Source organism: Erythranthe guttata, chromosome 10 (genome assembly GCF_056151865.1).
Source record: "Erythranthe guttata isolate IM_541 chromosome 10, IM_541, whole genome shotgun sequence".
Taxonomy (NCBI): Eukaryota; Viridiplantae; Streptophyta; class Magnoliopsida; order Lamiales; family Phrymaceae; genus Erythranthe; species Erythranthe guttata.
In genome coordinates, this window is record NC_142542.1 from 5,127,717 (window position 1) to 5,155,644 (window position 27,928).

The window sequence follows — 27,928 nt, forward strand, 5'->3', positions numbered from 1 at the left end:
GATGGTATGCTACGTAGTGAAATTCATATGCGAGTCAGTGAGTGACTCGTTTTAGACGTTTACGCCAAGTCGATCAACTCAAAGAACATTAACTATATATATATATATATATATATATATATATATATATATATATATATATATATATATATAGAACTCTCAAATTTCACAAGAAAGAAAAAAAAAAAAAAAAAACCTCTAAAATTCAACAATATTAATTAGGGCTCCAGGTTTGAAAGTTTGGTAATCTTTCATATCATCATACCAGCCGGCCGCCACCCCCACCCCTTACCTTTTTTTTCTTGATGACCTTTTGTTTGTTTTGTGAAGGTTAATTAGTCCACTTATTTATTTATTAAATACATTAAAAGGTTAATTAGTCCACTTATTCATTTGTTTAACAAAAGAAAAGGTGAATGTGTGACTTTGGCCAACTATGTGCATTTACACCTACCAACTTTTGAGCCTATTTAATTGATTTAATCACAAGCTGGGAAATTCGATTTTGACCCGATTCCATCACCGTTTAAGGTTAAACTAGTTATTCACCCGTGCAATGAACAGATGAACCATTTAAAAAAAAATTACGTTTAGATTATATAATCAAACACAGATTTTGAATGGTTAATATGTATAATACGATATAATTTAAAAAATTTAAGAACAATATCCATTCAAAACAATATACATTCCATTTGATTTAAGTACCGAATTTTTTAAACATCATTCACTTTCACATGTTTTTCAGGAAACATCGATCCTAGCTGGAACATCCACAACTGGAAGATAGAACTTCGTAACTTCGCAGCTAGCATACACTTGGTCCATAAGTAACACAAATGCAATAATATACCAAAACCAAGAGATAAACAAGTTAATCATGACAAATTTATAAATACACAAATCTTCTCTATTACCACTATTTCATTATCTTCAATCCATAAACATTTAATTTAAAAAAAAATAGAGAAAAAAAAGAGAAAAAAAGAGAAAGAAAACAAGCAGTTTGTTATCATAATACACAAATCTGAACATAAAATTAGTCATATCCTTTCCGATTCTTTACTCTGTTCTTACTTACCGACCGATGCATTAACAACTTTAATCTGCAGTCATAGGTTGACTGATGCAGCACCTGAAGCGAGCTTTTCTGACAGTTGTCATAATCTCAGTCTCTGCAGCCTCGAGCATTCTCACGACCTGGGCGAATGAGGGCCTGACATCTGGATTACCGTCCCAGCAAAGTACCATTATCTGGCTGAGTGCAGGCAAACAGTCGTTGGGTATGGTGGGACGTACCCCTTTGTTCACAACCGCAAATGCCGCCTGTACGGCTGTCATATTCTGGAAAGGGAGCATCCCTGTAATAAGCTCCCACAGTACTATCCCGAAGCTGTATACATCCACTTTCTGCGTGTATGGCCTGTGCTGTATCATTTCCCTGCAATTTCAGAAAAGCAGAAAGTATTTAATCACTAATCAAATTCGTGACGCGTGTAAGTAGAATGTAGACCGTCACATGATTGTGCCGTTAATGAAGATTATTTAATGCCTGAAATAAGATGAGTAAATGGAAATAAATGCCATGGAAGTCATCACTGATTGGACATGTGAGCTATACATGTTGTTAAATGCATCAACACAAACTGCATCTCTAAAAGAAGCTCGTGAAATATCAGCCGTTGACTTTGTAATGACTTCCCCAAAAAGGTAAATGCACGTAAATACTATTACGTCTTTAAATATTTGGTCAAAAAGATAATAATCATGCAGAAAAACTTTCAAGGGCTATATAATGTTTGGCAAGACGATTGATACATATGAAGTCGGATAACTGGGTGATGTATAAAAACCACTTTGGCTGTCGTTGAAGAAAAGAAACTCTCGATATAAAATCATCTTTCACATTCCAAGAATTCAAAAACGTACTTCTTTCAAAAAGTGCATACCTAACATACAACATATTATACAATTTGAATGTCGCATATTTCCACTAGATTTCTAACCAAAGTTACAGAAAATGAAATGAAGTATAATATGACGGCTACAAGAAAGAAACTCGTTAAATGCATCTTCGGTAGATTTTCTGGTTAACGAGATGTGATAAATAATGATGCCGCAGAATAAATACGTCAAAATTTGGCACCGTAAGGTAATCCAAGGTATCACATATTCAGATTCATTCAACCAAGTTTAACGTTCCACAAAATCTTTTGGTAATGTAATTAGTAACTAGTTTAGCTTCATATTGCGATGCTGACTGGACCAAACCATAAACCCCGTCCTGAAATTAGAAAATTACTTCTTATCCTGTTTAAGTTTTCGGAAAATGTATCTTATCCAGTTTTAGGGTTCAAGCTATTAGCATGATTAGGTTTCCTCTAAATTCTACTCCAAACTAAGGCAACAGTTTTTTACTTCGACTTCACAAGATCTGACATTATCAATGATATGCATTCACGATTGTAAATAAACTCAGGAAATTACAAGGAAAGTCCTTAAAAATTGATTCCATAACCAGCATATGCAGCAAGATGTGTGTAATCCAAATTAGTAAGTCTCGATCAGCTATAAATTTTCAGGTAAATTATTCGTGGAGGATAACAACTTATAGGTAATTTTTTGCTTCCAATTCAATCAGTATTACAAAACCGAAAACATCAACAGGATGGAACTTATTAACGTAGTATCCTTTCATTTTAGTAGTTGAGCAAAGCGTAATTAACAGAACTAAGCTTTATAAGAAGCTCACAACTGAAACATCTAACTAATATCAATATAAATGGATAAACATGCAATCGGAAAAGCCTCAAAAGGTTGAAATTATATCGTATTACTAAAAAAAGATTAATGTCAATCCAATATCGTGCTGCATGTCCAAAGAGAATAAAATGTTTTTGGGTTACCATAAACCTGTTCTTCCGATTCCTCCAAGAACTGAAACAAACCCGAAAACACGTAGTAAAATAAAAAACTGCAGACAGAAAACCAACCACCAATCTAGCTAAAAATGAGATCCCAAACTAATGGGACGCGAATAGCACCAATGGTTCTTCATCTTTCTTAACATGATAATGACCTGCGAGTCTCCGAAAAAGCAAAGACATGATCACGATTATCTAATCACTGTCATATGTGGTTCATTTAAAGAACCTTAGAGGGCACCAAGTAAAATTATAGTTGCTTCGAATGAAGAGGCTGAGAATAACTCTTTAAGACTACCAAAAAAAAAAAAAAATCATATACCAAACAAGTCAGCACATATAAATTGTCAATGTTGAACTGCACTTAACCTAGTATGAAGTCAATTAATAAGTTGAAGAAACAAATAAAGACTGCATGTGCACAACTCCCAAAAAAAGGGGCAATAATGAAAACTAGAACTCATGGCAAGGACAAAGAATAAGAAACTTACGGAGCCATCCAACGGTACGTGCCAGTCTCCGGTGTCATCCCTTCAGTCTGCACCTCTATACGAGCCACCCCAAAATCCGCAATCTTGATAGACTTGTCAGCAGAAATCAGAAGATTGTCGGACTTCAGATCTCGGTGAATCAAATTCAACTCATGAACATACTCCATCCCTCTTGCCACATCCAAGGCCTGCTTCACAGCCAACTTCAAGGGAACCGCACGATTTTGACGCTTATTCAAAAACTGGCGCACCGAACCTCCCTTGGCATATTCCGTCACAATGCACCACACCATCGGTTTGCGGCATGCACCAATAAACCGAACAATATTCGGGTGCTTCAACCTTGCAAGCATCATAACCTCTTGCTGAAATTGCTGTTCCATTAAGTGGGCCCTCTCTAAATCATTCTCTGGCCTCTCTAGTAGCTTAATTGCAACATCCTCACCATTGTATGTGCCTTTGTAGAGCTTACCAAATGCCCCCTGAGCGAAAGCGGGGCCCATGTTGAGCTTCCTCAAGTCAATTGTCCACTCATCGTAATTACCAAGCCCCTCTGTTGGATAACGAGGGTCGATCAAGGCTTGAGCTAGGGCGTCATCACTCAGCCCATGAGAAACTCTACCATGGTTAACACTGGCGGCAACTGAGTAATTGTTGACATGCTTTAGACCTTGGTGACCTAAGATTCGAGTGTGGGAATCGTTAGATCCGACACTGCTGTTGTCCATTGACATGGCGACTGAGCCTCCACCATTGCTCAGTTGCAAGCTGCCGTAGCTGTCGATCGACATGTTTGAACCCTCGTTGAGCTTGCGGTAGAAGTGCGAGAAATCGTAGTTTTCATGGTTGTTGTTTAGGCCTATGATTCCAGTAAATTTCGGAGTCTCCAACATTTTTTTTTTATAATAATTCTATGACGTTTGTGCAACAGAAAAATCTTGAGAGTGTTCTTATATCTTCTGCATTAGTATTTGCAAGCTCGGCCTAACTGAACAAGATCCCTACAAAAGAATCGAACAGAAGTTAATGGAACAAATTTATGAGGCAGTCGAATAAAAAACCCAAAATTAAAATCAAGAATAGAGCATGTACTCATTGGATAAAAAAATATATACAGATATAACCCTAAGAGCCACATAAATCAATTGGAAGTTCAAACAATTGTTTCTCAAATTAGGAGTTCAAACAAACTGAAACGATCAAGCCCTAGTCACTCATTCACCTCTCAATTCCTTTTATTCTCTTATGTTAGACTACAATTCCGTTCAATAAAACCCGTTCCACCACATCAAGTTCAACTTCACAAAAAAATAATCGAAAAAAAAAATTAAATCAAAACTCAGCTCAAAACCCCCACAAATAAAATCAGAACTTTTCCCGAAACGAGAACTCAATACAGCTCGCCAATTTCTGGTCGCAAAAGAAAAATTAACAAACAGTAAAACCAAATACAGCAAATAAAAACCTCATAAACCCTAAATTGCTATCAAAAGAATCAGTGATCAAAGCGAGAAATTGAGAAATGAAACAGAAGAACACACCTCGATCGAGACGGTCCAACACTCTACTGAAACTCAGTGAATTCGCAGATTTCCCCTCCTTCTCACAAGCCTTTCACCCTCGACAGAAGAAACACGCGAAGATGGAGTGAAAAAACGACGAAGTCTGACAGGGACAGTTTCTAGAGAGAGAAAGTAGCAGAGAATGAGATAGAGAGAGAAAGAGAGAGAAATGAAAATGAATGGAAGTGTATGCAGAGCTCTCTCTATTATTCTCTTTTTATTTATTTATTTATTTGTTATAATATAATAATATTATTTCTTTTACTAACTAAATGGGAATTTGCTCCTGTGTATCAGCTCACAGATATAGTTCTGTCTTAATACTAATTTGTGGGGCCCAAATGGCGAGAGACCTGATTGAAGCCGTAGATGCTGACGAGATTTGTCTAATCTGGACCGTTGATTTCTGGGCCAGCACTAACGATTACTCACACGCGTCCGTCGTTAGCGTACTGCGCGCGTGGGACAAATATTTTCGGTGGGGTGGTCGTTTTGACTGTCAAAACAAGAGAAACAATCCAAGGTGCATAAAGCACAGTCTTTTATTTTATTTTTTATTTTCTATTAAACATTAATTTAATATATTTATCAAAAAAAATAAAAAATTAGTCTAATCTCAAATATATATTTGATTTTCCTGAAAAATGTTATAAACACGTATATATGAGTTAGTAACTTAGTATACATAATTAAATATGTTTCAATCGACGTAAAAATTTGTATTGAGAAATATTTATTAGTGATAGACACGGAAATTTTGGGATAAATCACGAATTAATAGTCTGTTATTAATTTGGATTTTGAATCGAAGTCCATAATATATTGGCTTTACAAATGGATTGGTCCTTGAATAAGTATAAATTTGTGTTTTATGGATTATCTAAGTTGGCATAATTTAAGGCAGTAAATCAAATTGCAGGTATTCAAGTCCACTAAGTTATTTTATTTGGTCTTCTTAAAAAATGTAATAAACACGTTTATATAATTAAATATGTTTTAATTGATATACAAATTTATAATTAATAATTTAATAATGATGCATTTCATTTAATTACATTTTTAATCACAATTCGTGTGTAGTCGATTAGAATAAGTTAACAAGAAACCCGTGGAGGGTTTGTAGTCAAACAAGAAAATATTTTTCATCCAAAAAGTAAATAACTTTTTCTCTAAAAATTATATATAAAGTAAATAAAGGTATTGGGAAATAAATATGAGGGGATTTTCGTAATTATCAATACTTAAACTAGATTGGTTAGAAAAGGAATCATCTTATCCCAAAAGTCTTGAAAAAAGCAATGGAAGTTGGTAAAATTAAGATTGATTGAAATTGGGGGAGGCAAAGAAAAAACCCCTCATTTTCCATAATTACATTCAACCCCTTGCACTATGTAGATTTCTTATATTAACACTCTTTACTAGAGGGGCCTGGATGTAAGAAATTTACAAAGTATTGGGCATTGAATGTAATTTCTCAAAATAAAGGATTTTTTTTTAATTGCATTTTACATCATAGAGGTGATTGTAAATTACATGATAAATGATGTGTAAGTACGTTGAACCTCTATAAATTAATACAGCCGGGACTGGAGAAATTCTATTAATTCAACGAATTATTAAATTATCGAGTTAATAATTTAATATATTTTCACCGAATCGGGACCGAGAGAAGCTATTATTTAAGCGAGGTTATTAATTTATCGAAGTTCTCCTGTAGTTCAATAGACATATAGCATAATAGCATGATTCTAATAAGACATTTGAACCATGTTTGGTGTTGTTTTATATATGTAATGTATTGCTACAAAGGTTAAAAAAATATGAACCATGTTTCAACATTTTGAGAATTGATGAAAATGTATCACGAGAAATTGTGCGTTTAAGCATTTGTAGGATGGAGCATTAATTTTAACATTCAAGGCTTTCAAAATTTTGAAATGAGACACGTGTCAAGTTCTTATTAGTCCAATATTTCTCGAAATATTACATCTGATGAAATAAATCGGATGGTTTCGCAGTGACCGGGGGCAGAGCGTTAAAATAGTAGCAATGTAGATGGATGGACGGAGCTACAGTGGCGCGAGAAGAGGGCAGATGTTGAACATGGCGTTTTTTTTTCGATTTTGTGTCTTATTTTTGAAAGATTCGGACATGTTTGGTAACTAATTATGTATATATATTGGGAGAAAAAGAAAATACAAAATTAATTAATGAAGGGCATTTCAGACATTTTGAATGTATATCGAGCTAATTCGACCAAGACAAAAGAAATTTACGAGCTAAAAACCCGAAATTTTGTAGTCAAGAGGGGAAATTGGATGATTCTGGTATATTTCTTACGTACCAGAGATCACATTATTCTCGTCCGTCAAAAAAATTAAATCTTTCGTTGGATTTTGTCTCCTTCTCCTTGTGTTTGTTTAATATGTACACCAAAAAGATTGCATTTTTATGAAGAAACCTGTATAATTTCTTACAAAAAATATCAAGAATCGGCATTGTGAAATTTCTTACAGTGTTGAACTGTCAGTACTATGATCCTTCATCCATGTTTCCCTCAGCCCACTTCAAACTTGAAGATTTGTGGCTTTCACAATTTCAAGAACTGGGCCGATAAGAAATTGAAGTATGAACTTCGCAACTGCTATTTCAAGATTCGGGCTGTTGAAACTGACCCGACCCGGGTAATTTTTTTTTTTTTCCTAAGATTTTCAGACACATGTGCTTGTTGGTTTTTAGGATTCTTGAAATCTTAAATCATTTCTCATTTTCCATTTGCATTCATAAATTGTTTGGAATGATACTACTAACTACTAAGTTTGTAAAAGTTTGATAGTTAAGGAATAAGGCCTTGTTTGGTTGGTAGGATTAGCCATGATTAATTGAATTCGTTAGATGTTTGGTTAGTCCAATAACTTTTCGAGAAAATGGTTCTAATTTTGGCTAATTGGGAGATAAGTGAATTTTCGTAAGATTTTTTAATCTTGTTGACTAATCAAATCTTGTGAACCAAACGAAGCTTATTATGATGAAAGTATCTCAAGTATAGAAACGAAAGAGAGCGAAAAAAAATGTTGATAAATTTAGTGAATTTCTTGAAGCAGCTAACATACTGAAGTGTGTATATATACGTACGGATAATCTTGCCTTGTTTCTGATGTTAAAAGTTCTGTAGCTGGAAAATGTACCAGCAGAAGAAGGTTCTAGAACATGGCCTTCTCCACTCGACGAGGTTCCGTTTTGGAAGCGAGAGTTTCCTTCTTGGAATAATGTCACCACGGTGGGCCCCACATGCATCCGTAAAGATTCCGATTCCGAACTCATCCACATTGTTCACGTGACTGCCGAGATGGCTCCGATAGCTAAGGTGGGTGGTCTCGGCGATGTCGTGACGGGGCTGGCCCGCTCATGCGTGACGCGGGGCCATAAAGTCGACGTTTTTCTGCCATTCTACGAATGTATCGATAGGGAGCAAATCGAGGAATTGAAATTGATCGACACGTACAGCTCGTACTATGACGAGAGGTGGATCGAAACTCGTTTGTATGGAGGGGTAGTTTTGGGAATTCATGTGATGTTTGTCGAACCGTTGAATGATTTTTTTAAGGGAGAGAGTGTTTATGGAGGCTCGTACGACGAGACGGAGGCTTATTTGTTCTTCAGCCGTGCCTGCCTTGAATGGTTGCAGGTTTTTTTCTTTTTCTTTTTTTTATTTTAAAATTATTATTATTTATTTATTGTTGTCTCGACAAATGTTGATAATTTATTACAGGTTCGCGGAACGGAGCCGGATATTATTCATGTGCACGAGTGGCAGACTGGCGGTTTGCCGCTGCTGTACTGGGATATGTATCATTACCTTTCACTTAAGGTAAACATATTTCTCTTGTACTGATTATTTATTTGTGTTTGCAATATTTTTTCAAAGATTGTTCGTTCGTTACGGAGATTTATTACATAGGTTATGATTCTAGAATCTTTACCCGTAGAAATCACGAATTGTTTTGACGATCCACAATATGGAGCACTATGGAGAATGCAGGTATAATGTTGCCAATTTTTTTCTTTTTTTTTTAATTATCACTATTATTATTATTATTATTATTATTATTATTATTTTATTTTTTTATTTTCGTGTTAATTAACGAAGCCGATGTGGTTCTTTGTTAGACAAGAGCAGTTTAGCAAGTGTGGTCTTGACGGATCTGTATACGCAACTGAAGAAAAGGTGAGCCTTTTGAAAACATATTTTTACGTGTTGTGTGTGTGTGTGTGTGTGTGTGTGTGTGTGTGTGTGTGTGTCTAGATATAGGGGTTGTTCTTAGCTTTCTAAATCACGCACCGAAAGAAATTCGTAGTCGAAAAAGGACAGCGATTATAGAATATTTTAGTTGAGCTCTGTTTTGGTTTAAAATGGCAGGCGGTAGATGATCGAACTATCGGGCATAACCCCGAAAGATTAAGTTTACTAAAAGGAGGGATCGTATATAGCAATGCGGTCGTGTAAGTTGCGTTTGGATTCAAGAATTCGACATTTGACGAGAGCTTCTAATTTATATCTATTTTAATTGTAATCTCCAGCACAGTTTCTCCGACTTATCTAAAGGAAACACTTTGTTCGGGATGGCTAGCTGGCACGCTCATTAGACACCGTGACAAGTGAGCTCCTCTACTTCGGATATCTTTCGATTTTTTATTTTTATTTTCCTAATCTTACATTATGTAAAATCGGAGAAAAATTAAAAAGCATATGAAATATTTTGATAGGTACTTTGGTATTTTAAACGGGATAGATACCGAAATATGGAACCCTGCAACGGACGCATTCTTGCCTGCTAAATTCGATGGTAATTTATTCTTACAAAGTTATATTTCAGTTGACATAATTTTGAGGTGCATGTGCGTTTTTCGGTTATCTTGACAGCCAAGAAAGTTGAGGGGAAAAAACAATGCAAAGTTTACGTTCAAAGAGGGCTCGGTTTGGATCCAGAAGGGGATACTGATAAGGTGCCCCTGGTTGTATGCATTACTAGACTTGTTGCTCAGAAAGGTCTTCATTTGATCACGAACGCTATTGCTTACGTCAATCTACTTGTAACTCTCTCTCTCTCTCTCTCTCTCTCTCTCTCTCTCTCTCTCTCTCTCTCTCACACACACACACACACACACACTAACTAACTAATCATGAGAATTAACATTAATTAGGGTGGACAAATGGTTGTTTTGGGGACAGCTCCAGATGCTCGGGTTGGACGCGAATTCGAAGCTCTTGCTCACTCTGTAAAACATATACTTTTTTTTATAAATTGTCGAAAAAACACAATTTCTATATTGTATCAAATTCCATAATACATACATTACGTGTATCGGGCTGACTTTCACTTCTTGTAGCACAACCAAGGTTCCAACATCCGAATTCTTCTCATGTATAGGTATTTCTCCTTCTTGAACCTTATTTAATTAGCTCTATTTTTATTTTTCTAGAATAAAAATATTAACTTATTTATCTTTTTCCGACGTGGATTATTCAGTGAGGAGTTGTCCCACATGCTCTACGCAGCTGCTGATATCGTGCTCGTTCCTTCGGTTTACGAACCTTGTGGACTTGCTCAAATGATTGGAATGCGATACGGAGCCGTATGTATTAGTAGTTGCTCCTTCATACATTATTACAAAAAAAATTAAATCATTTTACATTAATAATATCAGGTCCCTTTGGTCAGAAAGACTGGCGGCCTTGCAGACACGGTTTTCGACGTGGATGATCGGTTGCAACCCGAAATGGCGAATGGGTGATTATCAATGCCTTGAAAGTTCATATTATATGCCCGGGATTGAATATACTAATTTTTTTTTTTTTTGGTGCAGCTTTGTTTTTGAAGGAATTGATGAAGGGTCTTTGAACCAGGCAATAGATCGCGCCTTTTCTTACTATCGACAAAGTACGACAATTATTTTAGTTGCTAATTAAATATTTCTATTTTGCTAATTTAATTCGTCGAACTAAGATCGTACGCTTACGGTTTTGTTTGGTGCAGAAGCTGAAGAATGGAGGGGTTTAGTAAAGAAGGTAATGGAGATGGATAATAGCTGGAATAATACAGCAGGGAAGTACATTGACTTGTACAACTCTGTAAGAGTTAGAGATCAATGAAATTTCTCTTTACATACCTTAATCTATCTATAAACGTCCGCCTTATGTTGGTGATTTCCCGATTTTCGAGTAGTTGAAATAATTATTTACTGAACAATCGTAAGTTTCTGTAAATGTTTCCGTGAAACCTGAAACGGGCAAACAACAGACGAAAGTATACACAACTAAGTGAATTACTAACGAGGACAGCGTTACATTAAGAATTTTATGATAGAGATGCAAATTATTACACGATCGACAAAACGGATAATAGTTAATAATGTAGTGTTTCGTTCTACTCTCGAGGAGCAGCAAGTACACTGACCTTTCCATAACACATGGCATAAAAATTACAGAAAAAAAAAACAGTTTTGTTTCAAGCTGTCGATGTTTAGAATCTCGGTTATTTAAAAAAGAAAAAATAAAAAAAAAAAAAAAAAGGACAACTATTCATTTGATTTCTGTAATCAAGTAGCTGTGCTTTCCTTCACTTAAATGCCTCCTATTTTGAGGCTTATAGAAATTGCTACTGCCCGAAAAATAATTGCCCTGCACTAAAATCAAGAAGCTAAAAGTACGACTAGTTAGCATCAGGCACGCGAAACCAGTGACCACCCCTATGCCCGAATACCACCTATCTTAACAAGAAATAAATAAGCAATAAACGGCACAAAAACAAAAATTAAAAAAAAAAAAAAAGTATGACTGTCCAAGTTTTCAGCCTTCTTTCTCTTACCTAAGGATTCCAAATAACACCAACTACTCCGACACATAGAAAATTAGAAGAAAAGAAAAACGAAAGGCGCAGAGACGGAGCAGCGCAGAGATGAATGGAAAATATCACCTCAAAGATCCCAGCAAGCAACTATTCTTCTGCCAATTCCCAAACTAAATACGAACAATTCCCAACTCTGCTATAATTATCCGACTGTCAAAGGGCTACTCCAAATCCTTGTTGGAAATATTTTTACTAGCATCTAAATGGAGTGTGTCCGCTAGGTTTTCGGAGAGTTGATTCACTGACTCGGCAACAAGAGTAGCTGTTGCGGTTGTGGTTGAAATGGCCCGTTGTTTTGCTTTCCTCTCCAGCAAGGTTTTCTCACGTTCGTCGTAAAAGTTGAAATCGTCGAGAAGGGATGTCTCAGCGTCGTGATTCTTGAATATTTGTAACATTTCGATTCCCTGTTCCAATTTCACCTGAAATTGGAGGACAACAATTGACAGTTATTATGAGTAGTAAGTAGTAGTAACATATGACAATAATATTCACATGTACTTTGTGTGAGGAAATGAAATAAAACATTTCTGTCTGAAAAACAATCATAAGCAGTCTAACCATAGAGAGAGGGCTCAAATTTGATGCAATCCAATTATCCAGATTGTCTTGGAATTTTAAATTCTATGATGATGAAAATTAAAACTTCCCTTGTCATAATTCAATGAGCAAAAATATCAAGAAATTTCAATTTTTAGAGGCTTGGCTAAGATTCTTCCAAATCCACATCCTCTTTACTCTACTACGAGTAGTCAGATGGTTCTTAAGAATCTCCTCTCTTTTCTTAATGCAAAGTCTGCGTAGAATATATATTTCAGTCTCATTAATTTTTTCACACATTTGTTTAACTTTAGTACTTTAAGGTCGATTTGAGAAGGCTAACCATACTAGTTGACTTTATACATCTGCAAAACCTAATCTAGGTTGTCTCCGTACTACTGTCTGTAACAGACTTGAATAATTTATGATTCACGTTTTAGTTACCAATATCTAAAAACATAATAGAAAACTTTAAGGCATTTCATTAGCTCAAAAGAAGCAAAACCTCTTGTGAATCTCGACTGTGCGTAACAGGCTTGTTCTCGTTATTTTCAAGAAGTATGTGGCGAAAGCGGCTGTTTGGCACGTCTTTGATAATGTGCCATTTAACAGGAAACTGGCCACTCCACCTATCCTGCTGCCAATAATCAGCATCATTCTCAAAATCAACAGGCCCAATCATCTCTGCTACACCACAAAATTGTCCGCTAGCATTAACCTGCACCACCAATTAGTAACAATAGGTCAGCATGCAAGCATCCACTCACAAATTATGTAAGACCACACATTTTTCCCATGCAATTATAATAGTCATGAAGCTTAAGAAAATCCTAAGAGAGAGAGAAAAAAAACAAGGACAGCTTTTTTACTGCACCTAGGTAAAATTGAGAGAAAAACAGAAATCTAACCGAGAACAAGAGGAACACCGGACAAATGCCTTCCATTTCCTTTGTTTCACAATAGGCAGCATCCAACTTCCGATTTCCAAGTGGTGTGCTGGCCCAAACACTGTATTTTATACTTTTGTGGATATTGTCCTCGCTGAACGATTTGATAACAAAAAACTTCGCACGGTCGTAATCCGTTATGAAATCTGGAGAATTGAGATGGTGGACATGGAGCTTAGAGGTGGATTCAACATCTTTAATGTCCACGGAAGAATCCTCTTCAGGAGAACTTTTGCTTTTGGGCTTCGAAGCCCTAGGCCCTCGGTTTCGATCACTTGAGATACCAAGTGTATCGGCATAAACATTGGAAGTGTCTCGCTCCCTTTCTCGTCTTCCAATTTTATCATTAGCAAACCGATACTGGTTAGAACTAGACCCGATAGTATTCTGGTAAGGACTAGTATGGGCATAATTTCTAGCTGAGGAGTTTCCGGTTAAACCAAACCCCTGATATGGTGCCTGCAGACATAAGCAATCATGAGAAAAAAAAAGGAATTAAAAGTAATGAATGCCTCCAACTAGTTTAAAGATGATATACCCGAAACCCGAAACCCAAAACTCCAGAATCTATGCCTAGCATTACATATTTAAAGAAGCAAGAAAATTGAAGGTGAAAATGTGAAGGAAAACATGCACAGAATGATGCAACAAAAGATTTGACAAACCTGTGCAACATTTTGCTCATAAGATCCAAGTATGCCAATAGGTTGATGGTATACAGTGCCAGAAAATGGAGACATGAACCTGTTACTATCTAAAGAGCTAGATCGACTTGGGAATTGATCGTTGGATCCAAACTCGCCATGGTACTTGTAAAGACCATGGCCACTACTTCCAGAGAGATCACCTCCACTAAAAGATCCAAATGGTAGATAGTAACCTGATCCTTGCCCAAAAAACGCATTGTCAATAAGATTTTCTTGGCCTCTACTTCCTGACGACATTAACTCAGTTTGCTGAGCTGGAAATGCGGAAGTAACATGTTGTGGTAGACCAGGTGAAAGTGGTGGCGGATAGTAAGAAGGTGTCACAGGCATTTGGTGCGGCGAAAACAGTTGACCATCAATCATTATCGGAGACAGAGGGCTGGCAAGCGGGGAAAACTGTCCATATGCCATCTGGGAGTCATAGCCATAGCCCGGAGGAAAGAAGATTGAAGAACTATCGTTGTACATTGCCTTAAACAAGATGAAACACAAAATTTATTACCGACGGGTTTCTGTACATATAAATCATGACGAGGCAGAATAAGTATCTATACTTACTGGAGGTATGACGTGCAAGTTGTTGGCATTAACATAGTTTGAATTTTCATCCCAGTTGCCACTGCCATTGTCATAACCTTGAGAAATGCAAACGTCAAGATCAGTACCCTTTATGGCTAGAAATAAAAGAAGACAAAAACGAAGGGACATAAACACGAATCATGAAAAGGCTAGGCATAGTTGCCTTTAATACCATAGAAACAAATTGACCCAACTTTTTATGCCCCGTTTTCGAACCATCTAATTTCAAATTAAGATATTATTTTATTGTCAGTGGAAAGAAAAGGGAGTATGACAGTTTACCTACCTCCTACATCAAGACACCATACTATACTTTTTAGCCAATTTATTGGTGACTAATAATGAATATGTGTATCCAGCTATGTCTTTACCTTCTCCTGTTTTTTTTTTTTCCTGTGGATTGCGTTTGTGGGGGCTGGTCTTAATGAAGATGTGAAAGGAAAGGACTGGGTGAGTAAGTCTCCAAGTGGCATTGCTAAGTTAAAGTAAACCAAACTTACATTAGGAAAACTCTACCTAAAAACTAATACATTCTTCAGAGTTCGGACTATATACTTGAAACAGTGATTCAGTCTAAAATCACAAGACACCATTATCATGTCATACGGAGTCAATCGTGACTGAGAGAGTTGATCAATGATGAGCTGCTAACCTAGAAATTCACATATTTAAAAGTAGTGCATAATAGATTAGGTGACAAGTAATTGAGTTAGCCATGGAGAAAATCATGTATATATTTATTTTCCTACCCCACCCAATTCTTCCATAGTTACTCAAAAGCAGGCAATCTATATCAGTAAATTTGGAGTAAACAATTATGTCCGATTCTATATGGTAACTTCTCATTGTCTGAATATTGTACAAAGAAGAAAGTTAACCACTTGGGTTAGTATAATGAACTACCTCCAATATAATAACCCTGTTGTTCTTGAGGGGTATATGTGCTGAACGGATGCATTGTGGCAAGCGATCCACTTGTTTCTGAAGTTGCAGGCTGATCTTTGGTGTTTATTGGAGCCACTGAGATGGCTGCACCCAGAGAAGGATTTGTAGAAACAACCCTTTCATCATTTTGCAAAGGCGGCTGAAAATAGGTTGAAATAGAAGTACAGGAGTGGGGGGAATCAGCTAAGCTAACTAAAACATAAGGATCAAAAGACATAAAAACCTAGTAAGAAGATTGAATGCTGATAACACACCTGTTCGGCCAAATTATGCAGCTCAACAACTCGGTCACCTGCATCCACCAGGGCAATCCATAAATTGTCAATAAACAATAGTAATTATTAGCAACATCCACAAATGGGTGGGGCACATTATTTAGTGAACAATAACATCCAAGAAACTGATTCTTTAGACCAATGAAAATTCAGAAGATGAGTTACATGTTACTTTGTCAAAATAATCTTTTATTTGTTTATTACTGTTATACTGACGAAGATACCGGCTAATTCTCCAACTCATCAGCTCCATGCGATTCGAAGCCATGCGAACTAGGCCCTAAACTTGATAAGTATGTAAACTATTAATCAGCATCTGGGAAATGGCAGCATATGCCCTTTCAGGGATGGGTTTTCTTCCAGTTACTACGATTAGACCAGAAAGGATGAAACACAATGCATACGACGAGGGCATAACCATCCCTACATTTTTGCATCTGATTTGTCAAGAACTCACTTTTACCATTTTTAAATTTTTTTTTACCAAATAATTGGTTCCTACTGAATTAGCTAATGTTCAAAGAAACATAAAAAGATAGAATTCACAACATTTTGGTTACATAAACCTCGAATCAAAATTCTCCAAAAACCGTGACTTTTTCTAAAGGAATATAATTAGGAGCAACATAAACCCAAAAATACTCAAATATAAATTCCTCTTGTAGAAACCCTAAACACTAAATTCAACAGGCATAGAATTGAAGAGGAGTCATTGGATGAAAACAACGTGTAAATTGAACTAAATTTGATTCCTTCTTACTCTTGCCTGACCAATGCAATCCAAATCTATAGAAACCCTAAACACTAAATTCAAAAGGCACGGAATTGAAGAGGAGTAAATCAAAATCAAAAATCTCGGAAGAAACGAACGTGTAAATTGAATCAAATTCGAGTCTTTTTCCCAGTTTCGCCTGACCATCGCGATACAAATCTAATAGTCTTGTCGGTGCCCACAAAACTGAAACCCCAAATTAAATAAAAATTAAAAATTTACAGTATCCCCACTGTCGAACCCCTAGATTTTTATTACTCAAATGTAAAACTAGGTCAAATCGAAGTTGAACTGAAGGCAAAAACAAAAAGCAAAAAAAAAAAAAAAAAAATTTAAAAAACAGTAAAGACAAAGCTGAGAACGAACCCGGAGATTGGATGGGGGCGAATCGATCGATGCTCTGCTGATTACCGTCTTCCATAGAACTCAATCAAGTCAACTCAAAACTAATTCAATCAAAAAAGCACCAAAAAAAGTTCAGATCTATCGGGAGCTGAATACCTAATCGAAGATCCAATTGGGCGAATCGAATTACTTGAATCGAGTATATCTATCTCGTTTTGCCAGAGGAGCCCTCCTTTTGCATCAAGTAACTGGAATTTGCTGAACAGAGATTCAGAAATTGCTTCCGCGGGAGGGTTTGAAATCAAACACACACGAGAGGGTTTTAGACAGCCATTTTTACATACATGATATATATAATAATTATATTATATATGCATGATGAATATATTTATTTATGTAATATAAAGTTTTTGGCTTTTATTGTTTGTTAATTTTGCATATCTATTCTTTTTCTTTCCTTTACTCCTTTTTCTTTTTAATAAAAATAAATAAATTTGTTGAGAGATTTGGGATTATTTCATAATATAATATAAGAATTCGCAATCAAAATTCAGTAGTCTGCAAACTGCACGAGAGATTATATGCAATTAATTAATTCGATCTGAAAATTATTTTCGATAAAGGAGTTGAATTTGATTCGTTAGATATTACATTTTTCTACCAACTAAGCTACTTTTGCTGATAATAATTTCATGTATTGTATTGTATGTATATAATATTGAAGATATCAACTATTTATAGTGTAAAAATATCCAAATCATGTACCCCTACTACTTTTCCAATTCCATTACAATCTTAAAAAAATAATAAATAAAAATTAAAAATAGTACAATAGATGATGCAATTGCTATAGATAATCATGAGCAATATATTCTTCATTTATCAATCTACATCTTCACACATAATTTATGTGAGGAAGAATAATGAAAATGCACCGAATATAGTATTTAGTGAAACGAAAATTAATATGTTACGTTTCAATATTGTTAAATAACGAATAAGTTCTTTAATTAAAATACAAAATTATTAAATACAAGAAAAATAAAAATATCAAAACACATTAGAGTGCTTAATTAATTGGTCCAAGAAATAGCAACACCAACACAACAACCAAAGTAAGATACAACAAGTGTTTTTTCAAAACTGAAACACTGGTAAACAATTATAGAAAACAAACCATAAAAATTAAAACAGATTTTAATTTATTGACAGATTCCAAAATTTGGTTCAAATCATAAATTCCTTTGTGTGGTGGGATAAAATGCGCCGGAGTCATACGGCGATGCCTTAAATAACCGATATTCTTGATGCTGATCGAAGTTATTAACCGATGAATTCGCCAAAGAAACGGGACTATTACTACTACTGGGTTGTTCTGCCGGATTGATGTTATAGTTCGAGTGAAACATCGACAGATTGTTATGCACAATTTGTCCCCCCATGGGAATCGATTTTCCGGCCTCGTTCGAGCTCCACGGGTTTGATGACAGAAAAGAATGAGCACTTAAAAGATTCGGAGCAATCGGAGAACGAGCTGTAGATACAAACTTAAACCCGTATGTAAGTATTAATGTTGTTTCGAATCCGAAGTAGGGAATTTTATTTTTTTTGGAGCAAAATGACTTACATTGGTCAAGAACACCCGAAATATTTGAGGGGTGGGGTGGATCCATGTGTAGATTGGAAATCGAATTACTATGAATTACGTTACTAGAAAAACGCGGCGTTTCTTGAAATATTCCTCCGGGGTATCCATTCATTAGTATGTTTTGTGGTCTTTGATCTGTTCAATTTGCAGTTTTCACGAAATCAAGAAAAACGTGCCATTGAGATATTATGATATTGAATGATTCACCTCACTGGCAGCTTTAATTTTTGGTTGAAGTGAAATTATTATTTGTCGAAGAAGAAAGAAAAGAAAGAGAGAAGAAATTAACTACCATATAATCCATAAGAAAGTCCTCGCGAGGTGAGTTGAATCGACTCGGGACGCACCCTACGCCGCCTAGCATTATGATCGGAGAGGCGCCTTCTGCAGCTTCTCTTCATATCGTCAAACTCCGACAAATCATGCAATCTACATTACGATTAATCACCGATTAAGAACACGGAAAATAGATCATATATAATATAAAACACAATAATTTACGCAGTTCGCCCAAATCGAGCTGAAAAAGAGATTCAATCGATCAATGAAGAATAGTCCAACCTTTAGCCTAATTTAACACACACACACAAAAAAAAAAAAAAAAACTTACTTGCTGCACTGCTGGCAAAACCGGCGTTCGAATCCTCCGACGACAACCCTAGGACTCTTGGAGTGGAATTCGCAGATTCGATGCCGGCCGTGGTATTCCTTCGCCGACTTAAGGTCAACGCTGCATCCTTCCACCTGGCAGCAAGGATTCTGCGTGCTCCGGTGCACCGCCCTCGATCTTTTCGATGAACTAGGAACCGACGACATCACCGAACGAGGAGTATACGTACCGCTCTAATTTAGCACTTTGTGGTAGGAAAATCAAAGAGCCAATTTACGCCACGTCAGCATTCCCATTGATGGATGAACTCATGACCTTCCACTACATGTACACACCCTCTAGTATTCTTTCACAACAAGCTCAGTAAAACAAGCAAGAAAAAAAAACTAAGTGATTGTTATATATATATATATATATATATATATATATATATATATATATGATAATAAAATATTTCTATTTTGATTTTGATTATTATTTTTTATTTCTAAATTGTGGGTGTTCCCTATAGGAAAACAGGCTAGGTAGGTTGCTCCAAGGGGGTAGGAGAACCCACCAAAATTTAAGACAACAGAGACAGGTGTCAAAAAGTGAGTAGTCGAACACAACAATATATTGATTGTGTTAATTTCCTCCATTCCCATTTAACTTCCTTAACTTCTTCTTAAACTGGGCAACGACTATATGTTCCTGTGTGTCGTCGTCTGGTTATAAACCTATATTCTCGTATAACAGCTTGCAAGACGTAAAACTCTGACTGAGTTTACGGACTGGTTTGAAGTTTATTTGAACGCAACGTGGGACCCGCGTTTGATTGATTATTATATACGTATGGTTCGACCCCGTTAGCGAGCGTTGAACAGTGACTTAACACACACACCAGACTTTCACCCATGTGGGGTTGATCAATCTCTTTCTGTTTTGGTCCAGGACAAAATTACATTCACCACATGCATGCTGCCTTCTTCATACTGTCCCACTGTATCTTTAACACCACAACCTTTCTTTTTTTTTTTTTAATTAATTAATTAATTTATTTTTTGGATAAATTACACATGCACCCCTCGTGTATGCTAAAATAACTTTAAGGTCCATGTAGTGTCTGTAATTACAATCACCCCTGAAACATTGCTAGAAATCGTAACGAAATAATGCACTGGATAGGTTATTCCGTTATGGTTTTAATGGACTATTAGTTTCAGACAGTAATGAAGACATGGTTCCCTAACATTTCTTAAATCCTTATTGTTTTATATAAGATTTATAAATTTTCGTTTGTGATAGCATTATCGGCCCTGCAGGAAACAAATATAGCCATATCGGTTCCCAATGCATGAAATCTTGACTCCAATAATTGTTTGAGGGGTGTGGTTGTAATTGTCAATACCACACGGACCTTAAAGTAATTTTAGCACCCTTATTTTCAAGTTATGAAGAAAGAAGTCTCTTTAATAGTAGTAGTAACTGTAAGTAAATATCTACAGCCTGTTATGAAATTCTTTCTTTAGAGAGTGGCCGGTAGCTAGCTCGATTTCATTAACATAATGGATCGGAATAGGATATAGCGTTGAGTTTCTGCTTGACCGAGCTCGAGTTCGTGGACTGATATAATCAATCGAAGCTCAAACACATTAATTTTAAGAACTACCATGCCTTCGGGTTCCAATCGAACACATTTACCCAACAGTTTGCTGCAGAAGCGAGAGCATTCAAGCAATTAAAACGTTTCTTATAAATGAAACTATCTCTCTCTATATATATATATTTAATGCACTGACACCTTCATATGGCTGCAATTGATCCATGAGGGCCATTATTTTTCCCTTTTAATAGCTATCCACTCCATATAGTACACACAACTCTCCCCCAATAAATTATCCACCCTTACCAATACTTTCAATTAGGGGTGTAAATCACTAGACCTCGTTAGATTTTTCGAGCTCGAACTCAAATATATATCTATTGGTTATATAGAACTTTTAAAGGTAAATTTCACTTTCTCCTCTTATACTTTGGTTCGGTATCATTTTACTCCCTTCTACTCTCAATTGCATCGATTTGTCCCCTGCACTTGAAAATTTATATCAATGTGGCCCTCGATGTTAGTTGTCAGACATTTGACCTGAACACCGTTTGATCTAAGCTCTGAACTTACAAAAACGCCACCTCTCCTAGTTTAAATAATTATTAAAATAATAATAATAGTAATAATAATAAATTCAAGACTTTAAAAGTTATTTATAAATCCACGACACCAGCCACAATTTATTTATCTTTTTTAATTTTTTTAAAAATTATTTAAATTGGGAGGAGTGACTTTTTTGTAATCTTCAGACTTAGATCAAACCGTGTTAATGCCAAAAGTCTGAAAACTAACGACAATGGCCACATTGAGACAATTTTTCAAGTACGGGGGCAAATCAATGCAATCGATAGTAGAATAGGGTAAAGTAATATCGAGCCAAAGTACAAGGGAGAAAGTGAAATTTACCCAACTTTTAATTAATACATATGTATACTATACACTCCAGCACAGGTAGTTTGATACTTCAAAGAGCATATTTTGGCAGAGAGAGGCAATAATAATAATAATAATAATTAATAGGTAGCTACTCCCACAACACAAGAAACTGGGAAGTTAAAGAGTGTAAAATCTTGAAAACACACCTGGAAATAGCAATATAACCACACGTAGACTACAAACCTTTCATAAATTTTCCGAGAGATATCGACGTTAGACTTTTCGTCATCCGTCGGGACCCGGAAGAAATAATAATAATGCACCATATGGGAAGAGGAAGGGGGCCTCAAACAGGGAAAGGAGGTACCACACATTTTCACACTGCCCCTTTTTCTATTTTCAATGTCACATGTGACATATTGTATATCATGCCAAGAGGAAAAAACTCGATTTCATACCATCTTTTTTTTTTTTTTTCAAAATTTATTGTTTCTTAGACCGAACGACGAATATTATAGAGAGAAAAAAAAGGAGGTGGAAAAATGAGAATATTCCGACAATTTGTCGTTCAAAAGAGTAGGATTTTGTCCTAATGTCTCTTCATTTCACGGAAAATATTCGCCACCTTTGGAGATAATCGCGGCAGGAATTTAAACATCTGCAATGTAATTATTAGGAAAAACAAATCGGTATAATCATTGCTTTTATCACGAAATAAATAAAAATGAAATCGATAGGGGATAATAATAATAAAGATAAAGACATACCCAGAGCTTGACACAAGCATCCATTACGACTGGAACAAAGCTGATAAAGATTGTAATAACAGCTTGATCCACTTCAATTCCGTAATGCTCGACTATGATCTCTAACAATGTTTGCCAACCCGATTCAGAATGATATCTGCAGAGCCGTAAAAGGCGTAAGTTTTTTTATGGGAAGTGACTGGGAGTAGAAAAATGTAGACTTAATTGAGTGGTGAATATTAATTACCCTAAGAATATATCGGTGATGAGTATTATAAGAAACGCCTTCCCCGTGTCTGTAATGTTGTTCACAATCTTATAACCGGTGAATTTCAGCAAAGCCACCTTGCAGACAAACATCACTCGAAAACTCAGACATCATTAAAACTAAATAAACGAGAAAAATCTATGTATAGTTTATTGGAAGTTGATGAAATAGATATGAGAGGAAACTTTCACAAGCTATACAATTACAAGAGATACGCGGTTAAAATATGAAGTATATACAATTTAAAAATTAAATAAATTTGTAATAGAAGAGGAAAAGAAGAGATTTTTGATGACTACTCACTTGATTTTGATAAACGTATAGAAGAATGAATAACGAGACCCCAAACACCATATCCGACCAGATATTAGCGAATGCTTTACGGTTCTCTAATCTCCATTCTTCCCTCAGTTCTAAACTGCATCAAGTAACAAAATACGAGCAATAACCATGATTAAACTTGTGTCACGTAGTAAAGTCAATCATATAAAAGAGAAAAGAGACTTACGCTTTATGGCGTAACTCCAAATAAAGCTCCTCGTCAGAAAGAGGAGGAGATTTACCAATCTCTACTTCGAGGCGATAACGGGCTTTCTCGAAATTTAGAGCTTTGACCATTTCATGCTTTTGATTCTTCCTCACATCGAGCATCTCTGCAGCAAGTGGTACTTTCTCGACATATCTGTTTCAAGACAAATATAGTACTTGGTCAAAGTTGCAATGAAGTGGAAACAAAGAAGAACAGTTGACTTTCTACATGAATTAGTAAAAGGTTAACGACTTGCATAAATAATCCAAAGGTGAGGAGAACTTATTATGCATTGAATTGTAAAGCGTACCTGTCGAGAAATGGCATAAGAACATAGTCATGAACAACAAAATCCAAAGCCCACGGAACAATGATCAGTACTGCCAAAAATTTAGCCTGAAATAATTCAAATACGATCATGAAGACCACAACTATGATTGTTTTAGGATAATGCAGGTCCGGAAAGTAAGAATAAGCATCTATTTTGATGCTTCCTAGCTCGTTTTGTTCATTTGTAATATGTAACGAACATTGAATGATAATTAAGCATCTTTTTTTTTTCGAAAATAATTTCCAATTGACACTATTGTAGAGCTTCGACATATTAAAAATAATGGTGAGCCGATGATTGATTACATTTGCTTATGCCTCCCCCAAGAAATTAAAACGAGGAAAGAGATAATAAAAGTTCGAATTACTTGTATATATTGTAATTTACTCAGATGTTGGATATTAGCTTAGTTTTGTAGCTAAGCTGGTCGAAATCGAAATTTAACAGATATTACTCGGATTAAGGGAAACTAAGAGCCTAATAACTCAATGTCGATTGCTTCATCAGCCTTCACCCTATAATCATGCATCTTACTAAAGAATCAATAAAGACCCATTAAACAGTGCAACATGTAGAGTCCACACGACACTTCTCTAATATTTCAAAGCAAGTTTCGAGAGAAAAAAAAATGTCGTTGCATAAGCTGGAAGATTCAAATCAAGAACGACCTCGAGAAACTTATATAAGTAGATGACACTAAAAACGCACAATAAATGCAACATAAAACTCACCGAATTGAGCGAGGCGTAACGAAAAACTCGATCCTCGTACAGAATATCATCATCTTCTCTGCCAAGAAGCACATCCCTCACAGATTTGACCAATCCTCTACCAGAAAAAAATTCATCACTTTCTCCCCCTTCGTCTTCTCCGAATTCCCCAATGGCCCCATTCGAGTTTTTTTCAGACCAAGATGCCCCATTACTATCAACATCAAGCCAATCCTCCCACCTCCTATTCTCCTCATTCTTCGCATCTTCTTGCGCTTCCCTCAATTCCACAATCGCCTCTGCTCGCCTCTTCCACGCCTCAAATTTCTCCTCCTCAGACAATTCCTCATCGTCATCATCGCCACTACCACCCTCATCCGACTCGAGCACTTCGAGGGTACTTTCGTCTTTTAACCCGAGCCAATTCCCTTCCTCGTCGAAGAAGAATCTCTGCCACCAGCTCCTCTTATTCGCGTGCTTCTTCTTCTTTGCGTTTGGAACCACCCCACGAGACGACGATTTTCTACGACCCCCACTGCAACTCAATCGAACCCCAAAACGCGATGCATTACGAGAATAAAATGAATTACTATTACTATTATTACTGCAGCTACTTCTTCTGTTGAACAAGACTAAATTTCGGCATAACACAATTGAAGTGCTCATGAAGAACATGTGAAAGCCTCCACATCTTTCAGACTCGTAAAGCGGTAAAGGCGCAATCTTGCTCGGAGAAACTCAACAAAATTGCGGGAGCAACCGCCATTGGAATCAACAATTAATCGAACACCTTGAACGCAACATCACATCCGATATTGAATTTCAAAAACAATTCACAATCCACCAATAATTCGAAGTAAATTATGCGCAGAAAATAAATAAATGGGGGAATGTAGAAAACCTGATCCTTTGAAGCTGGAAGTAGAGAGAGAGAGAGAGAGAGAGAGAGAGAGAGAGAGAGAGAGAGAGAGAGTAGAGTAATTCGAAGAATTCAAATATGTTTTTTTTTGTGGGTTTAATTAATTATCTACTATAGGGTTGGAAAGGGGGCCAAGCGGGAGAGGATAACGGTTTTGGTTTCATAATCTGCGGATAAAGCTTATTTTCATTTTCCCCTGTTTGCCATTTTTAGCTGTCTGAATGAAGCTTTATTGGTGGTGGCTTTCTTGTAATTTATGGCAAAATCCGGGGTACTATGAGCCACTATGGAATTTCAATTTTCAACTATTATTTTATTTTTGTTTATGTATATTCAATTTATTTCTCTCTTAAATTTTATTATCTTAATATTATATTGGGTAATTTACGGCTGCAACTCAAAGGTAAAGTTAAATTACGAAAAAAATTATTCGTATTTTGGTAATTACAACCACCCCTTAACTATGAATTTTCTTACGCATTCATCTTTATGGTGTCGAATTCAACAGAATCTCTAGATTCTGTTGAATATTTTTTAATTTGTACTCGATTCGTGAAAAATGCAGTTTCTGATGCACCACAATCTGATATTTACGAGAAAAAAAAACACATCTTATTATCATCTTGTTTCAAAACGTGGAGCTTGAATGGGGTAAAATGAGTACAAACCGAAGAATATTCCACATAATCTAGAAGATTTCACTAAATTTGACATCGGGATGGTGGACGTGTAAGACGATTCATAGTTGAGGGAGGTGGTTGTAATTACCCAAACATGAAGGTTTTTTTCATAATTTGACATATTATATTTATATGTATTTAAATAAAAGGATACTAATTATTTTTTAATTACTTAGTTTTTTTAAAAAAAATTATACAATTATTCTGATTAATTAAAATAAAAATTCTTCAATTAAAAATATTATTTTGGGTTTATATATCCTACAAGATTAACATTTCGGCCCATTAAGAACCCAAGACGGCGGCCCGGCCTGCCTCAAATGACCAGACGACGTCGTTCAATTGCCAAATGAGGGTTTTTGCTGGGGTTTGAAGATTTTGCGAAGAGGAAAATTCGTCGGAGAAAAAAAAAAATCAGGATGAAGCCGGTGGTGGGGATGGTGGTGTCGAACAAAATGCAGAAATCGGTGGTGGTGGCGGTGGACCGCCTCTTCCACCACAAGCTCTACAACCGCTACGTCAAGCGAACCTCCAAATTCATGGCCCACGACGAGGATAATCAGTGTAACATCGGCGATCGCGTTCGTACTCTTTCGATTTTCTCTCTCCTCCCACCCACTCTTCCATAATACATATATATATGTATCGATGTATTTATACTTATTTTTGTCGTCTTGCTTATTTGAAGAGATGAAGAGAGTGACTGATTTTATTCGCCGGTTTTTTTTTTTTTTTTTTTTTTTTTTTTGGATTTTGCAGGTGAGATTGGACCCTTCGCGGCCGCTGAGCAAGCGGAAGAATTGGATTGTGGCGGAGATCCTTAAGAAAGCCAGGATTTACGTGCCGCCGTCGCTCAGCAAGGATGCTTCTACTCCTGGTGATTTAATCAGCCAGGCCTCGTGAGATGGTAATATATTTTTATCTGCAAATAATTTTTTTATAAAGCTCATATTCGCTGTTTTCTCGATTACTTCCCTTATCTGTGTAAATCGTATTCTGCAATGAAATGTTATGAATGGGGTTTTCGAGAAAATGAGGATTCGACTGGGGAATGTTCTGATCGTATTAGGGTTATTATTGGCTCAGCTAATTTCATTGTAAGAACTTGAACTTGCTGGCTGACGATTGTTTGTTGTTCTGTTGTTGTTGCAAACGAAATACTTTATATGGAACGGAAACTACATATTGACTTTAGGAGAAGAAAAAAATCACCTTTTCTTGAGTATTAGTTCGAAAGGTTCCGTCTTTATGGCGAGGTTTTAAGATATCACGTCGCCCAAGATTAACTCTTTAAGATTTCATTCTGAGTTTCTATTCTAATCTAATCAAACTTTATGCTCGTTTTACCTAACGAATTAGAGAAGTGAAGCTAAATACCCTGCAAAGATACGCGTCCATTTATTTGACTACTAATATTCGTTGCTTTCTGTTTTTTTTTTTTCTCATGAGATTGAAAGACGGGATTTTCTAATTATATAATCTAGTAGTATTTGCTTTTATTCCAGGTGTAATATTCCAAGGTATTCACTATTCAGTTCCTTGAGCAATTCAAGCTTATAGAATATTACCATGGCATGAAGAAGACGGGTATTTGTTTTCGTATTTATTGAGCTAAATTCTAGGGATACCTTTTCCATGTTAGCAGGACCTTTACGGGGTTGTATGTCTATTAGCAGTTTCGTATGTAAGGCTTTAAACCTGCGAGGAATCTTTTTTTTTTTTCTGCCAAGGTGGGAGTGAAATTAACTTGGAATATACTGCTGTGTTTTTTCCTCTATTGATTTATCCGCGTTCAAGAAATGGTTGATTTGATAGTTTTCGACTTCATGATTTACTGTTGTTATTCTGAGAATACAAAACCGTGCATTGTTTAAGAAATACAGGTGGTTCTTTTTAATTCATATCTATATTTTCTGATTTGTATAGTTATGAGATATTATAACCCCATTAGCTGGTATTCGAACAACTTCTGGTCCATTGGATTTAACATTCTTAGGTCACATTTATTAGTTATTTTTTTGAATTATTACG

The 27,928-nt window shown here is 36.0% G+C and overlaps 6 protein-coding genes across 9 annotated transcripts; 2 read left to right on the top strand and 4 right to left on the bottom strand.

The window, feature by feature from the left end:
• Nucleotides 1-866: 866 nt before the first annotated feature.
• LOC105970967 (serine/threonine-protein kinase STY13) lies at nucleotides 867-5,241 on the bottom strand. Its single transcript, XM_012995808.2, has 3 exons — nucleotides 4,957-5,241; nucleotides 3,416-4,416; nucleotides 867-1,441 (listed from the first exon to the last, which is right to left on the bottom strand). Exons 2-3 carry the CDS (start codon nucleotides 4,306-4,308, stop codon nucleotides 1,102-1,104), a joined length of 1,233 nt encoding a protein of 410 aa, XP_012851262.2. The 5' UTR covers nucleotides 4,309-4,416; nucleotides 4,957-5,241; the 3' UTR covers nucleotides 867-1,101.
• A 1,994-nt stretch (nucleotides 5,242-7,235) lies between these two features.
• LOC105970801 (uncharacterized) lies at nucleotides 7,236-11,358 on the top strand. Its single transcript, XM_012995625.2, has 15 exons — nucleotides 7,236-7,661; nucleotides 8,153-8,665; nucleotides 8,750-8,848; nucleotides 8,967-9,019; nucleotides 9,148-9,205; nucleotides 9,398-9,480; nucleotides 9,559-9,636; nucleotides 9,745-9,824; nucleotides 9,902-10,071; nucleotides 10,183-10,257; nucleotides 10,369-10,409; nucleotides 10,509-10,614; nucleotides 10,687-10,769; nucleotides 10,846-10,919; nucleotides 11,016-11,358. The coding sequence occupies exons 1-15, from the start codon at nucleotides 7,512-7,514 to the stop codon at nucleotides 11,129-11,131; spliced, it is 1,779 nt and encodes a 592-aa protein (XP_012851079.2). The 5' UTR covers nucleotides 7,236-7,511; the 3' UTR covers nucleotides 11,132-11,358.
• Nucleotides 11,359-11,548: 190 nt separating this feature from the next.
• LOC105970938 (YTH domain-containing protein ECT4) lies at nucleotides 11,549-17,350 on the bottom strand. Of its 2 annotated transcripts, XM_012995766.2 has the most exons (9): nucleotides 17,152-17,350; nucleotides 17,017-17,064; nucleotides 15,858-15,895; nucleotides 15,562-15,742; nucleotides 14,638-14,714; nucleotides 14,038-14,550; nucleotides 13,334-13,831; nucleotides 12,931-13,143; nucleotides 11,549-12,307 (listed from the first exon to the last, which is right to left on the bottom strand). In XM_012995766.2, exons 4-9 carry the CDS (start codon nucleotides 15,614-15,616, stop codon nucleotides 12,050-12,052), a joined length of 1,614 nt encoding a protein of 537 aa, XP_012851220.2. In that variant the 5' UTR covers nucleotides 15,617-15,742; nucleotides 15,858-15,895; nucleotides 17,017-17,064; nucleotides 17,152-17,350; the 3' UTR covers nucleotides 11,549-12,049. The 2 variants fall into 2 exon arrangements, with proteins under 2 accessions (XP_012851220.2, XP_088680986.1); XM_088824860.1 differs by having other exon boundaries at nucleotides 17,017-17,203.
• A 628-nt stretch (nucleotides 17,351-17,978) lies between these two features.
• LOC105970857 (uncharacterized) lies at nucleotides 17,979-19,656 on the bottom strand. Its single transcript, XM_012995680.2, has 4 exons — nucleotides 19,254-19,656; nucleotides 18,936-19,072; nucleotides 18,623-18,778; nucleotides 17,979-18,529 (listed from the first exon to the last, which is right to left on the bottom strand). The coding sequence occupies exons 1-4, from the start codon at nucleotides 19,457-19,459 to the stop codon at nucleotides 18,228-18,230; spliced, it is 801 nt and encodes a 266-aa protein (XP_012851134.2). The 5' UTR covers nucleotides 19,460-19,656; the 3' UTR covers nucleotides 17,979-18,227.
• A 2,271-nt stretch (nucleotides 19,657-21,927) lies between these two features.
• LOC105970994 (CemA-like proton extrusion protein-like protein) lies at nucleotides 21,928-25,423 on the bottom strand. Of its 2 annotated transcripts, XM_088824861.1 has the most exons (8): nucleotides 25,200-25,423; nucleotides 24,320-25,088; nucleotides 23,568-23,653; nucleotides 23,237-23,410; nucleotides 23,032-23,146; nucleotides 22,708-22,805; nucleotides 22,482-22,617; nucleotides 21,928-22,372 (listed from the first exon to the last, which is right to left on the bottom strand). In XM_088824861.1, exons 2-8 carry the CDS (start codon nucleotides 24,971-24,973, stop codon nucleotides 22,304-22,306), a joined length of 1,332 nt encoding a protein of 443 aa, XP_088680987.1. In that variant the 5' UTR covers nucleotides 24,974-25,088; nucleotides 25,200-25,423; the 3' UTR covers nucleotides 21,928-22,303. The 2 variants fall into 2 exon arrangements, with proteins under 2 accessions (XP_088680987.1, XP_012851293.2); XM_012995839.2 differs by having other exon boundaries at nucleotides 24,320-25,423.
• Nucleotides 25,424-26,232: 809 nt separating this feature from the next.
• LOC105971041 (uncharacterized) lies at nucleotides 26,233-27,711 on the top strand. 2 transcript variants are annotated; one of them, XM_088824179.1, is made up of 3 exons: nucleotides 26,233-26,478; nucleotides 26,657-26,804; nucleotides 27,385-27,711. In XM_088824179.1, exons 1-2 carry the CDS (start codon nucleotides 26,317-26,319, stop codon nucleotides 26,798-26,800), a joined length of 306 nt encoding a protein of 101 aa, XP_088680305.1. In that variant the 5' UTR covers nucleotides 26,233-26,316; the 3' UTR covers nucleotides 26,801-26,804; nucleotides 27,385-27,711. The 2 variants fall into 2 exon arrangements, with proteins under 2 accessions (XP_088680305.1, XP_012851342.2); XM_012995888.2 differs by having other exon boundaries at nucleotides 26,234-26,478; nucleotides 27,403-27,711.
• The last annotated feature ends 217 nt before the right edge of the window (nucleotides 27,712-27,928 follow it).